Source organism: Columba livia, chromosome W (assembly GCF_036013475.1).
Source record: "Columba livia isolate bColLiv1 breed racing homer chromosome W, bColLiv1.pat.W.v2, whole genome shotgun sequence".
NCBI lineage: Eukaryota > Metazoa > Chordata > Aves > Columbiformes > Columbidae > Columba > Columba livia.
Window position 1 is genome coordinate 13,986,390 of NC_088641.1, and position 15,055 is coordinate 14,001,444.

The 15,055-nt window shown below is 45.8% G+C and overlaps 1 protein-coding gene across 4 annotated transcripts in view; it reads right to left on the reverse strand.

Annotated features, from left to right (window-relative positions):
- The window catches only part of LOC135577134 (E3 ubiquitin-protein ligase RNF38-like), a 153,335-nt gene extending 139,663 nt beyond the window's left edge, over positions 1 to 13,672 (reverse strand). Inside the window, exons 1-2 of one of the 4 annotated variants that reach the window (XM_065044893.1) lie at positions 13,037 to 13,664; positions 12,679 to 12,781 (exon numbers count right to left, since the gene is read on the reverse strand). In XM_065044893.1, the coding sequence (XP_064900965.1) occupies positions 12,679 to 12,781; positions 13,037 to 13,180 (247 nt within the window). In that variant the 5' untranslated portion in view covers positions 13,181 to 13,664. Of the gene's footprint in view, positions 1 to 12,678 lie in introns of all 4 variants that reach the window. The other 3 variants (XM_065044892.1, XM_065044891.1, XM_065044890.1) reach the window with 3 other exon arrangements.
- Between the last annotated feature and the right edge of the window lie 1,383 nt (positions 13,673 to 15,055).

A 15,055-nucleotide genomic window follows, 5' to 3' on the forward strand; every position in this document is an offset into this window, starting at 1 on the left:
AAGTATTGTCTAAAAGAAAGCTGTATCTTAGATTGCCAGAGCACAAAAACAACAGCCAACAAATTTCCCCTCAGCAGTGAGAAAATGTTTTCCACAGCTAGGGAGCTCTAACAACCAAATAGAAATTTACTGCACTTTACACACATAGAGAGAAAACAAAACAAAACAAATGAAGAAAACCACTATTGTAGAACAATCATCAGAGACTTCAAACAAAAGGCATCTAAAGAAAAAAGCAACAGATAAACAAAAGCAGGAGGAAAGTAGCACCTCGACATCAGCATGTTCACATGAAGGGAGATTCACTAGAAAATTTTTAAGACACTCCTTGACATTTTGCATTCTTGTTTGAAGAGGAGAGGTTTTGCAGCATCATCTTTCTCTCCTCTCTTCCAAGTAAGACATTCCAAATTGTCTCCTTAGAGTCACAATGAAAACATTCCTAATTCTTCCCAGTCAGGCTTCTGACCAGCGTGTGGTTGGCGATGGGAGCAGCCCAAATAAAGTTTGTTGGGCAGTACTACAGCTGTACAATCCCCTTTTCACAGTCCAAAAACCTTCTTCGGCTCCCACTTATGACACCAATTTTACTAATGTCATGGTTTAGGTCAGCACAGACTAAATGTACATATTGATTACTATGCAATAATTGCATCTGTGTAAAGGAGTTTGGATATCAACTCTGTGAAAGAGTGATTAATAAAGCAAAGCATACTACAAAGTTACAGAAAACTGGTTATCTACTTCTCCATTCCTTGCTGACTGGAACAGCGGTTGTCAGTAGTCAGAGTGCTGAGCATGACAGTTTCAGCCATGCAAGCTTGGTCTCAGGCATCCCTGGAGGTTCTCCAGGGCCAGGCGTCCCTAAAGGTAGAGTTGTTCCACTCCCCTTTGGGCTGAGGTGGATGAGTTTTAAGAGGCGGGAACACCCTTTCATTTTGTTTTATCTTTACTAGTTGGTGGACCACTTTGAGCTGTTGATTGTTGATTGATATAATGAGCTCCCAGGAGAATATTCTTGTATAAGTTTAGCTATTTCTGCCAACTACACTTTTTTTTTTTTTTTTTCATAACACCCATCTAATTATGCTTTATCTAACAAGATTTACATCCCTAACAGCTACATAGCAACATACTGAAGGTCAAACTGTGGGTCTCTGACATCACCCTAATTACTCAAGTGGTGTCAGCTCTGTAGGCCAGGACACTTGCCCTTGCCTCACTGTGGAGCTAAGCCATTTCGCAGCTTCACAAGCCTCTCTGGACCACAAGTCTCACCTCCTGTTTGACTTTCAGGTATCGTCTCAGTAATAGACCATTAGACTAGCTTTTGTCTAACAGTTATTTCAGAGAAAGTCATCTGATCTGACATGGAAGACATCCAAAAATCCCACCATATCCTTTGAAAGCTTGTTCCAAAAGTGAACAAGCTCTGTTAAAAATGTGGTGCCTCATTTTTGTTTGTCATTTGTTTTTGACAGTTTTTGGATCTTTTTCAGCTTTTTTTCTACCAAAGTAAAGAGCTCCCTAGTACCCAGTATTTTGCCCAGTGCAGTGAAAGTCTTTGTATACTTATGAAGTCACTTCTCAACCTTCTTTTTCTAAAGTTGTACAGATCAAGCTCTTGAAATCTCTCATTGGGAAGAAATTTTCCTCAGATGTTTAGATAGGAACAGAACTGAGGTTTGATCATAGGCAAAATTAATTCCTTGACAAATTCCATTGGCTCACTGGGGTCACACAGGGGAGGAATATGACCTTATGTATATCTTTGTCAAGGAGCTCACATTAGCACAGGCTCCACACTCCTCCATGGCATAAACCCTTTTGGAGAGCAGAACACAGGTGCTGAGGGGAGAAAGCAGAGAGATGTTTGGAAACCTGTAAGAGGGCTTTTGTATACTTGGCCTGTAGGAGACACTGTCCACCACAGTGATGGCCTTGGACCATGAGATAGTCAATCCACCTACATAAAATATCCAAAAATTTCCCTCCCCTCCCTCCAACACTGAATATCTAAATTAGTTTTGGATCTTGCCCCAGTATCACTGAGGCAATTTAACACTGAATTGCAGGGGGGGAGCATTTAATCTTTCCCCAGAAGCCACTCCCAAAATATGTTGCTCATAAAATTGCTGATAAATCAATCAGAAATTAACATTAGATTCTAGTTAGCAACCAATGCATCTCATTCATCAGTGCCCAGTCAAGTGACTTGGAGAATGTTCAGTGGAACAACAGACCAATATCTTAGTCAACATGCTGACAGCAATTCTATCTGAGCCAAAGAAGAAATATATCATGAGTGTGACCTAAACCATCCAGAAACCTACCATTCTGAGTAAGATCTGGTGGGGCTGCAAGACGAAATTATAGTATAAATTATACTTGAAGCACTGCAGCCAGAGAGTCTCTTTCTGGAGTCCAGTTCTTCCTCCTTCATTCCAGCTAAGAAGCATCTTGATACAGAAATAATTCACAGTGGGAGTGGTTACTCAGTGAGGTAAAGCTCTGGAGTGTGTCCCTTAACTCAGCTGCATGGAACATCTAACCTGTTGTACACTCTCTGGGTTGTTGATGGATATAGCTGAGTATTTTCTGTGTCCTATACACCTGAAGGTTGTAACAGATTAAATATTCATACACACTCACAAATGTATGTCCACAACCCATGATTGCATATGTACAACACTGCTTCATTTTTTGTGCCAGACATCCAGAGTTTAAGACTGTATTACACCCCTTGCACACGTGCACACAGGCATATTCTGTTATATCCATTCCCCTAATACCAACAGAAGTCAGAGTCTGAATGTATATCAGCCCACTGAAATGAATGTCCATTTGTTTAGATGATCTATTAGGTTGGAGCAAAAGGAATTGCAGTTTTTGCATTGTTGAAATTTGCATTTGATGTTGGAATACATTCTTAAATAAATGTGGTTATGTTATACATCATTTTAATGCGCTTTTCTCGCTTTATGTTTTTTTGCTACTGACTTCTTACTTGCTGTTTATTTTATACTTATTTTAGACTATGGAAATGATGTTAGACAAAAAGCAAATTCGAGCGATTTTCTTATTCGAGTTCAAAATGGGTCATAAAGCAGCAGAGACAACTCGCAACATCATCAACACATTTGGCCCAGGAACTGCTAACGAACGCACAGTGCAGTGGCGGTTCAAGAAGTTTTGCAAAGGAGACGAGAGCCTTGAAGATGAGGAGCGTAGTGGCTGGCCATCAGAAGTTGACAAGGAACAACTGAGAGCTATCGTTGAAGCTGACCCTCTCACAACTACACGAGAAGTTGCCGAAGAACTCAATGTCCACCATTCTACGGTTGTTCGGCATTTGATGCAACTTGGAAAGGTGAAAAAGCTCCATAAGTGAGCACCTCAGGACCTGACCCAAAATCAAAAACATTGTCGTTTTGAAGTGTTGTCTTATTCTACGCAACGACAAGGAACCATTTCTCGGTCGGATTGTGACGTGCGGCGAAAAGTGGATTGTATACGACAACCGGCGACAACCAGCTCAGTGGACAGACTGAGAAGAACCTGCAAAGCACTTCCCAAAGCCAAACTCGCACCAAAAAAAGGTCATGGTGACTGGTGCTCTGCTGCTGGTCTGATCCACTACAGCTTTTGGAATCCCGGTGAAACCATTATGTGTGAGAAGTATGCTCAGCAAATAGATGAGATGCACTGAAAACTGCAACACCCACAGGCAGCATTGGTCAACAGAAAAGGCCCAATTCTTCTCCACAACAACGCCCAACTGCACGTCACACTTTGGAAGTTGAACGCATTGGGCTATGAAAGTTTGCCTCATCCACCATATTCACCTGACTTCGCGCCAACCGACTGCCACTTCTTCAAGTATCTCGACAACTTTTTGCAGGGAAAACGCTTTCCCAACCAGCAGGATGCAGAAAATGCTTTCCAAGAGTTCATCGAATCCCGAAGCACGGATTTTGATGCTACAGGAATAAACAAACTTATTTCTTGTTGACAAAAGTGTGTTGATTGTAATGGTTCTTATTTTGATTAATAAAGATGTGTTTGAGCCTAGTTATAATGATTTAAAATTCACCATCCAAAACTGCAATTACTTTTGCACCAACCTAATAAAAGAATAATCAGAAGAAACCTTTCCTATCAATTAAATTGTATTTGAGGCTGTGTGGAGAACACGGCACTGCTGTGATATTTATAAGTAAATGAATTTTCCATCTACACATTAAAACTCACATAATTCTTTTTCAACAAGTGACACCACATGTCACCTTTTAGGTAGTAAATTTTGCAGAGTAGACACTTTTTCTTTTGTTATGTACATGTCAATTTTCACATTATCTACTCTTCCTGAAAACTAAAACTCAATTTAACAAATGTAAGCATTTATTTTAATACACACACATATTTAATTCTTGTGAGAAAATGTCCTAGCTGCATTCTTAGTATCTGTTAATGTAAAATGGTTGAAATTAAAAGTGCTTACCAGATATGTTACCAAAGTAATATGCTGTAGCCATTGTGTGAAATTTAAGTTTACTTATACATCAAACTCTCTATAAAACAGTAAGGTCAGTGTAATTGCTTGCACCGAGAAACTGCAAACTACCGGTCTAGAAAATACTGAAGTATTTTTGAAGTAAATTGGAATAACTGAAAAGTCTGTCACCCTGTCCATTTCTTGTTGCTAATTACAATTAACTTTTTATCTTTCCAGACACCTCTTCTGATTAATCTTGGCAGTAGAGCTGGGCATCACTACACTAATCAAATATCTGGAATTTTTAAATTATAATTAATCTTCATGCAAGGGACCATCATTGGTTGCATGTAACCTTGGGAGGCTGTGAAGGTCCCAGAGGATTAGAGCTTGCCCCTTTCTTTGAAGGGAAGTAATTTGTCTGTCAGGCAATATGGACACAAATTACTAACCAATTATGCCCATAGCATCCCTGCTTCACACTCTCAGGAGGGGAAATAAAGCCCAGGGAGAAGTTTCTAATGGTGTCAGGCTGAGAAATACACACATGCACCTTGCCCATGGCCACCATAATGTCTACTTCCCAACCCCATGCCATCGATATGATAGTAACTTTTCCATACGTGCCATGCGATGGGGAAGCTGAAGATACAGACTTCAGTGTTTGCTGCCTGTGAAATACAGGGAGATCTGAGGAAAAGGGGTAGAAGGGAAGTGAAGAGGGGATTGAGCACTGGGGAAAGAAACCTGCACACACAAGTGGTGTATGAGAATGAGGCTGAAAAAGCAGGAGGTGAAAAAACACATGCCTGACAAAAAGTGATGTGGTGGGCTGACCTTGGCTGGCCACCAGGTACGCACCAAGCCACTCTATCACTCCTCCTCCATCAACAGGACAGGGGGAAAAAATGTAATGAAGAGCTCATGGGTCAAGATAAGGACAAGGAGATTACTTACCAACCACTGTCATGGGCAAAACAGACTCGACTTGGGGAAATTAATTTAATTTCTTGCCAATTAATTGTAATAGAGTAGGATAGTGAGAAATAAAACAAAACTAAAAACACCTTCCCCCATCCCTCCCTTCTTCTCTAGACTCAGCTTCACTCCCAACTCTTCTACCTTCTCCCACCAAGCGGTGCAGGGGGACAGGGAATGGGGGTTGTGAACAGTTCATAACGCCTCATCTCTGCCATTCCTTCTTTCTCACACTCTTCCCCTGCTCCAGCATGGGGTCCCACTCATGGGATACAGTCCTTCATTAACGTCTCCAACATGGGTCCTTCCCATGGGCTGCAGTTCTTCATTAACTGCTCCAGCATAGGTCCTTTCCATAGGGTGCAGTGTTTCAGGAGCAGACTGCTCCAGTGTGGGTCCCCCAAGTGCTATGGGTCCTGCCAGAAAACCTGCTCCTGCATAGACTCCCCTCCACAAGCTGCAGATTCCTTCAGGCTACATCCACCTGCTCCACCATGGTCATCCACAGCCTGCAAGGGGATGAGCTGCATCAACAGTCTTCACCATGGGCTGCAGGGGAATCTCTGCTCTGGTGCCTGGAGCACCTCCCCGCCTCCTTTTTCACTGACCTTGGTGTCAGAAGAGTTGTTTCTCTCACATATTCTCACTCCTTTCCTTCGGCTGCTGTTGCGCAGCATTTTTTTACACTTTTTTAAATGTGTTATCACAGAGGCGCTACCATTGCCACTTACTGTCTCAGCTTTGGCCAGCAGTGTGTCCGTCTTGGAGCTGGCTGAAACTGGCTCTGTCCTACATGGGGGCAGCTTCTGGTGTCTTCTCACAGGAGCCACCTCTGTAGGGTCCCCCCTCAAACCTTGCCACGAGCCCCAGGTACTTTTGTTTTTTATAAGTAACTGATTCCTGTCCTTGCCAACATGCCCTGCTGTTTCTGACTGCTGAACTCTTCTCCCCAAACAGCAGCAAGCACTTGCATTAAGAACCGGCCCTACAGCTGCCACACAGCCCCGTGTAATAGCCTGTAATCCGCCACATTCACCTGACCTCTCACCAACCAACTACCACTTCTTCAAGCATCTCGACAACTTTTTGCAGGGAAAATGCTTCCACAACCAGAAAGATGCAGAAAATGCTTTCCAAGAGTTCAACGAATGCCGAAGCATGGATTTTTATGCTACAGGAATAAACAAACTTATTTCTCGTTGGCAAAAACGTGTTGGCTGTAATGGTTTCTATTTTGATTAATAAAGATGTGTTTGAGCCTAGTTATAATGATTTAAAATTCACTGTCCAAAAGCACAATTACTTCTGCAACAACCTAATAAAATACTGTGTATTGTGTGAGTGCTAAGAGTGAAGGGCACCAAGTAGATACTATTTCAACATGCAGCAGCATTTAAAAGTCAAGCACTGAAACAAATATGGTGTAGTCATATTCTCAGGCACAATACTGCCTGTACACAAATGCACAGTCTGGAAAGCAAACAGGAAGAACTAGAGGTCTGCATGTGGAAAACACTGCAATTATTGAAATGTGGTGGGAGAGCTCTTATGACTAGAGTTCTTTGATGGTGTCCTGGTTTTGTTAAAAACAAGTTTCTCTTTCAGTGAATTTTGCCTGTCAGCTAAAGCTTCATATTAACTGCATTTTCCTGGAGAACCAGACACATGTTTTGGTAAACCTAGCAATGGAATGCAAACTTATTGATAAGCACGGATGGACATCTCACGAGAGGGGCGACGAGAAGCAAGTGACCAAGAAACTGACTAACTGTGTATAACATCCCATTCACGTGAATACTTCATATATAAAGTGGGAGATCACGAGGATCTCGCCCCTTTTGCCCTTTTCCCTTCTGCTTATGGCCAACATTAGGAGAGGACCTTGCTAGTCGTCCCTGCAAACTGAGGCCTAGTGAGAGACTGAATCCAGCTCCGATTGGCTGCAGAGTCTAATCCAGGACTTCAGGTGCCGGCTCTGCAGTTGCTGAGACTTTCAAGATTGGTTTTGTATATTTTGTATTATTTTCTCTATTCTTATTAGTAGCATTAGTAAAACATCTTTAATTTTTTCCAACTCTCTTCTCTCTGTCCTTCTTTTCCTCCCAATCGCCTCTCCTTAGTGGAAAAGGGGGGAGAGGGAGGGGGAAGTGGGGGGGGTGGGAAGAGGGGGTTAACAATACATCTGCCAGGGTTTTATTGTCACCCCGCAATCTTAACCCTCGACAGATGGACAGATGAATCTAAGGGTATGTGAGAACAACCTCTTCTTTAAAGGTATCTGATCAAGGACCTTTTCAATGCAAAAACAGAAGAAAAAAGGAGGAACCCATAAAAAAGAACACACAGGGAACAGGGACACAGACCTGACCAACAAATGATCATAGAATCATAGAATGGTTTGGGTCAGAATGGACCTTTAAAGATTATCTAGTCCAAGCCCCCACCATGGGCAGGGACATCTTTAACTAGATCAGGTTGCTCAAAGCCCTATCCAACCTGACCTTGAACACTTCCAATGATGGGGCATTCATAGCTTCTCTGGACAACCTGTTCCAGTGTCTCACCGCCGTCATTGTAAAACAATTTCTTCATTATGTCCAGTCTAAACCAACCCCCTTTCAGTTTAAAACTGTTGCCCCGTGTCCTGTCACTACAGGCCTTTGTAAAAAGTCTTTCTTCATCTTTCTTATAATACCCTGTTATATATCGAAAGGCTGCAATAAGGTCTCCCCAGAGCCTTATCCAGGCTGGACAATGTCAATTCTCTCAGTCTTTCTTCACAGGAGAGGTGCTCCAGCCCTCTGATCATCTTGGTGGTCCTCCTCTGGATGCACTCAAATAGGTCCATGTCTGTCTCGTACTGGTGGCCCCAGAGCCGGCTGCAGTATTCCAGGTGGGGTCACACCAGGCAGGAGTAGAGGGGGAGAATCACCTCCCACAACCTGCTGGTCAAGCTTCTTAAAGGAGACCATAATTAGAACTAAACCTCATCAATTGCACTAATAAATCAGGGTATGTGAAAGTCTGAGAATGTTTATTCTAGCCAGAATATTCAGCAAGTGAAGTCCCTGGTGACTGGAAAAAGGGAAACATCACACCCATTTTTAAAAAGGGTAGAAAGGAGGACCCCGGGAACTACTGACCTGTCAGCCTCACCTCTGGCACTGGGAAGATCATGGAACAGATCCTCCTAGAAGCTATGCTAAGGTACATGGAGGACAGGGAGGTGATTCAAGACAGCCAGCACGGATTCACCAAGGTCAAGGCCTGCCTGACCAACCTATTGGCCTTCTTCAATGGAATAACTACCTCAGTGGACAAAGAAAGGGCTACAGATGTCATCTATCTGGACTTCTGTAAAGCCTTTGACACGGTTCCCCACAACATCCTTCTCTCTAAATTGGAGAGATATGGATTTGATGGGTGGACTGTTCAGTAGAAGAGGAACTGGCTGGATGAGTGCAGTGGTCAATGGCACAGTGTCTGGATGGACACCGGTGACAAGTGGTGTCCCTCAGAGGTCCGTACTGGAACCAATACTCTTTAATATCTTCATCAATGACATAGTGGGACCGAGTGCACCCTCAGCAAGTTCACAGATGACACCAAGCTGAGTGGTCTAGCAATGACCTCAGCCAGCTCCCTCAGCACCCGCAGGTACATCCCATCCGGACCCATGGATTTATGGATGTCCAGATTGCCTAACTGCTCCCTAACCTAGTCCTCATCAACCCAGGCAAACTCCTCCATTGTCCTGCCTTCCTCTGGGGCCTCAGCAGTACGGGGCTCCCCAGGACAGCCCCCGGCAGAGCAGACAGAGACAAAGAAGGCGTTCAGTAACTCTGCCTTCTCTGTATCTTCTGCCACCAGGGCACCCACCTCGTTCATCAGTGGGCCTACATTGCCTCTGGTGTTCGTTTTACCTGCCATATATTGGAAAAAGCTCTTCCTGTTGTCCTTGACCCCTCTCGCCAGGTTTAATTCCAAGGAGGCCTTAGCTTTCCTAGTTGCCTCCCTACACCCTCTGACAACAGCCTGATATTCTCCCCAAGTGGCCAGCCCCTCCTTCCATGATCTATAAACTCTCCTCTTCCACTTGAGCATACCCAGCAGTTCCCTGTTTAACCACGCAGGTCTCCTGGCTCCCTTCCTTGGGTTCCTACGTGTCGGGATGCTCTGATCTTGTGCCTGGTAGAAGCAGTCCCTGAACACTAACCAACTCTCTTGGGCCCCTTTGCCTTCAAGCAGCCTTGCCCATGGGATTTCCCCCAGCAATTGCTTGAAAAGGCCAAAGTTTGCCCTGCTAAAGTCCAGGGTTGCAATTCTGCTTGCTATTCTGTTCCTGCCACAGGAGATCCTGAACTCCACCATCCAATGGTCACTGCAACCAAGGCAGCCCTCAACCTTTACTGCTTCAACCAGCCCCTCCTTGTTAGTGAGGATGAGGTCCAGCAGTGCTCCTCTCCTGGTCAGCTCCTCCACCCTTTGCATCAGAAAGTTCTCGTCAAGGCACTGGAGGAACCTCCTGGCCTGTGGCTGGCTGGCTGAATGGTCCTTCCAGCAAACATCAGGGAAGTTAAAATCCCCCACCACAACCAGGGCCTGTGACTGTGAGGCTACTCTCAGCTGCCTGTAGAGGCCTCATCAACTTCCTCACCCTGATCTGGTGGCCTGTAATAGACACCCACACCAGTATCACCCCTGCCAGCCTGCCCCTTCATTCTCACCCATAGACTCTCAACTCGCTCCTCATCCGGGCCTGGACAGTACTCAATACATTGTAGTTGCTCTCTCATGTAAAGAGCAACTCCACCACCATGCCTGGATGGCCTGTCTTTCATGACAAGGACACAGCCATCCATGACCACATTCCAGTCCTGTGTGCTGTCCCACCATGTCTCTCTAATTGCCACCAGGTCATAATCTCCTGCCCGAACACAGGTTTCTAACTCCTGCTTATTCCCCATGCTGTGCACATTGGTGTACAGGCATTTCAGAGAGCGAGCTGAACACACTGATTTCACCCTAGGGGGATGGGAGGCCTCCCAGTCTTCATCAACTCTAGAGTGCTGCCTCACTGGTGCAAGCCCAGCTACAACCCCATCCCCCTTCGAGTCTAGTTTAAAGCTCTCCAAATGAGCCCTGCTAATTCCTGTCCCAGCATCCTTTTCCCTGTGAGATAAACCTTTCTCACGTATCACTGCTTAGACTGGTGTCTTGTAAAACCAGCCCTTATCAAAGAATCCAAAGCCCTGCCTGTAGCACCAGTCCTGTAGCCAGTTGTTTATGGACTGAATTTTCCTATTCCATCCCATGTCATCACCCAAAACTGGAAGGAGGGAAGAGAAAATCACTTGAGCCCCAGACTCTTTTACCATCCGTCCCAAGGCCTTGAAATCTTTCTTCACTCCCGTCAGCCTGCAGGATGCAGCCTCCTCCCCATCTGTCTGGAAGATCAGCAGTGGGTAGTAGTCTGTGGGGTGCACCAGGTTGGGTAGCGTCCTGGTGATGTCCCTGATCCGAGCTCCAGGTAGACTGCACTCTTCCCTACAATGAGGGTCAGCTCTGCAGACTGGACCCTCCGTCCCTCTCAGAAGGGAATTGCCTACTACATGTAATAATTTTTAACTGGAAATGGACCTGACACTTAAAAAGTCAGGTGTCAAATGGCTAATATATGGAGATTACTAGGAAGATAGGGTTTCCATAAGATGATGTTTTCCCAGCATTTTGGAGTTAGCAACATATACAAGAATTTAATAAGCCATATCAGTCTTATTAATAGTTTCAAAAGACGCTGACAGTAAAGGAAAAAAAATAGTCAACTAGCTAGGGGCTGCTTTGGATTTATATACACATGTAATTTTGGAGCTGAATGCCAGTCCTGAAGGACTGCAAGTTTCCCCACAAAATAAATATTCTAAAAGTCAACCACTTGATGCTTACAAAAGTGTGACAGTTCACTTTCCAGTACCAATAATGCCAAAGGACACTAAGAAGGCAAGCAGCCAGTTACTTATTAAGGAAATTAAGTACTGGTACATCACCCATACACTTATGCTATCTACTACATTTATCAACAGATTAGTTGTATTAAGAGGCTGTTTCTTTACCAAAGAGATCAAAGCTAACCATAGACAATCACTGAAACTCACATAATATTTTTGAGGATCATCTTAACAGAGTAACTACAATGTTACACTGCCCTGATATTATTCAGACTACAACAAAAGTTTACATGGTAGTACAGACATATTTAAAGGCAGAGTAAAAAAACACAAAACAAAAAAAAAACACACACAGAAAACCACAACATTATACCAACAGGCTAGGAAACAGGAAGACAGCACAGATACTATATTAACAATGATTATACTAAGAACAAATGTGCCCTCTCAAATTTAATTACAGCATTTTTTCTCCAACAGCATAATTTATAATGCCACATCTGATGCTAAGAAAAAAAAAATATATTAAAAGTCTCAAAGGGTGGAATAACTTTAAATGCTTCTATCCTAACACCCAACTCGGGCTCTGTGGCAAGACCTATGCACCCCTTTGAGCCACACAGAGCAAGAGTTCAGAAACTTTTTCCAGCAGTCCAGTCCACTCAACGATTCAAATACAAGAAGAAAATGCTCAAAGGAATGGCTTCTCAACACAGTCCTGAAGATTCCACGAATCCCTGGTCTTGGTGACTCTGTTTCTCTTAACCTCCAATACACTCCAAAGTTTCAGTTGTTCGCCAGGAGGTACAAAACTTGAACAAGAGCCCCAACAAGTTTCTTTGTTTTGGTATAACCCTAGTAGAGTTTTTGCTCTGTCCCTTTCCCGGGAGCCCCGACGTATCCCTCGTGTGCGCTGCTGCTCTCACGTCACCCCCGGGGACTCAGCACCCTCTGGGCCGCGAGGTGACCGCTCAAGAAGGTCACAAGTTCTGAGGGCAGAGACGCCCCAAAGGAGATGGAGGGCGCTACTACGACACTGATCTCTCCCCCATCCCCGCATATTTTACCGCCTAGCGTCCAGACCCCCGTCGTGTCTCCCGTGGGGACACATACCCTGCGGGGCAGGCATAACTCTACTGAAGCGTTGCGGAGAGTGTCAACTTCTGGCACCTTTTGGGGAGAAGATGAACAAAGGGGTAGTCCTGGGCGGGGGAAGCGGGAGGGAATAGCATTCCTCGCCTCACACGCACCACTTACCTGACACAGGGGCTCTGGTGCCCGGGGCGGCGATGTGTCTGCCTCTGCCCTGGCTCTGAGTTCCTTGGTCCGGGAGGCTCGGCCTGTGCAAGGTTGGCGGCGGCTGCTGGCAGAGGGTCGGGGGAGGCGGCTGCTGGAAATGCGCAGCGCCTCCGTTCATGGCGAAGCTGAGGAAGCTGGAGTGGATTCGGGGGGGCTCCAGGAGGAGGAAGGGAGATGGGGGGGAGGCAACGGCTGCGGCAGCGATGGGGGAGGGGGAGGAGAAGGCGGGGGGCGACAGCGCAGGATGAGGGAGGGAGACGGCGAAAGGAGCTACCAATCTGCTGGTGGGCCCGACTCCCCTACCCGCTTCTCCCACCTGGCGAGGGGGATCCGATCGATCTTCAACGCCGTCCTCCCCGGACTTTGCCGATTCCCGGTCGTGGTTCCGCAGGCAGGCGGAAGGAAAGAGGCGGGAGTCGGGCTGCACACCGCAAGGTTGCGAGTTGGCAGCGATCGGCATCACTTCCCCCCGCCCACCCCCAAACTGCTGGCAACAGATGGGGTCTCAACTGCCCGGACAGCGCACGAGGGGTGGTGGGCACGGCAACAAACCCTCTCGATCTCCCCTGCGAAGTAGCATCGGTGGGGCAAGGGGAGGTGCCACCGCTCGTTGTTCCCCGGTACGGGCTCAGGGGCACTGGGCGGAGGCTGAGCCTGCTAGTTCGGCAGGGGAGGCGATTAGCTCACGACTCAAAGGGCTAGGGCCTAGTGCAAGAGAGAAAACAAAGGCAGCACAGAAGGCTATTATACCTCTCCCTCCCCCGCCTTCGCCCTGGAAACAATAACAGCACTACGCCAGGGGAACGAAATAAAAGGGTATCGGAATCAGTTAAGTCCGTCCTCCCCCGCTCTTCCGTCTCGGGGACTTCCTTGGCCCCCTTCGTACAAGACGGTAAGGTCCACTTCTCAATCCCGACCCTGACCGGAAGAGGGGGGTGATTCCCCGCGGGTGCCTGTTCATGTATCAGATACGCCTTTGTGTGTATGCGCGCCTTCCCCTCTTCCTTTGTACGGAAGGGGCAAGTCCTTATCGCTGGTCGGGTTGCTCTCAGGGAAAAAGTTGCTGCCTTCCTCCTCTGCCATCAGCCTCACCATCCCAGTATAAATTATACACAGTGAGGAAGAAGAGTGCTCAGCTCGCAGCCAGCCCTGTATCTTTCCCATTTCCATACTAACTCTGCCCACTTGGATCCCAAAGCAGCAGAGTGTTGTCATTAGCACTAAAAGAATGAATCCCGTCTGCAATTGCTAACCTCAAGATACATAAATCCTTTCAGTTTTAAGTCATTCTGACAAAGATAAGAGTGACTTGCAAAACACCTAATCACGAACTACAGGCACTACTGACCTTGCAGCTTTAGACCTTTTGAAGCCTGCACAATTAGCTGAGTCGTACTTTAACACATATCTTGAGACTGTTGGATAAAGTGTCCTTTAGCTGAACATTGCTCATTATACACTAAAATGATTATGTAATGCAATATGCAAATGTGTAACCAATTGGCTCTTTAGGGTGTGAGTGTAGTAATAAGATTTTGTATACGTCTTTTCTTTCTGGCATGCTGGCTTTAATCCAGCATCCAGACTTGTGCAACTCTGCAATAAACAGTATCTCGTCTCTGTGTGCTAAATCTGGCTCATTTGTATGCACACTGGGTAAAGAACCCTGGATTTGGGACCACAGAGGGGCCCAGTGCCTTTCTGGAACACCAGCTCCTGCACAGGACAGATCGTGACAGCCAGGGGAGGGCCTCATTCTCACCAGACACATGAACTTTTCTCCCCTTGTTTTGTTCTCTCCTTCCTTTCTCTACTTTTACTTCCATTCCAGTCTCATTGCCATCATTCAGCTGCTCCAGCAGGTCTCAGCCCAACCACTTTGGGTATCCCTTGGCCATGCTGGAAAGTTGTCTTGCATAATACAGCACTTGAGATGCTAGGGCACATCCCTCTCCCAGGCCTTGCTCCCTTCTTTCCTCAGATTCGCCCCTGAAACAGATAACTTACGCTTTTTCTATGGATAAACAACGTTTAATCCAATTCCTTAATTGTATTCCTTAAACACGTGTTCATTAGAGCATAAGCAAAACAGCGCTGGGTGCGCAGGGGATTCAGAAGGGAGGGTGCAAAGAAGACAGAGCCAGGGTCTTTTCAGTGGTGCCCAGTGACAGGACAAGAGGCAATGGGCACAAAGTGAAACACAGGAGGTTCCACCTGAACATCAGTAAACACTTCTTTACTGTGAGGGTGACTGAGCACTGGGACAGTTTGCCCAGAGAGGTTGTGGAGTCTCTCTCCTTGGAGATAACACAAAAGTCATCAGGACATAGTCATG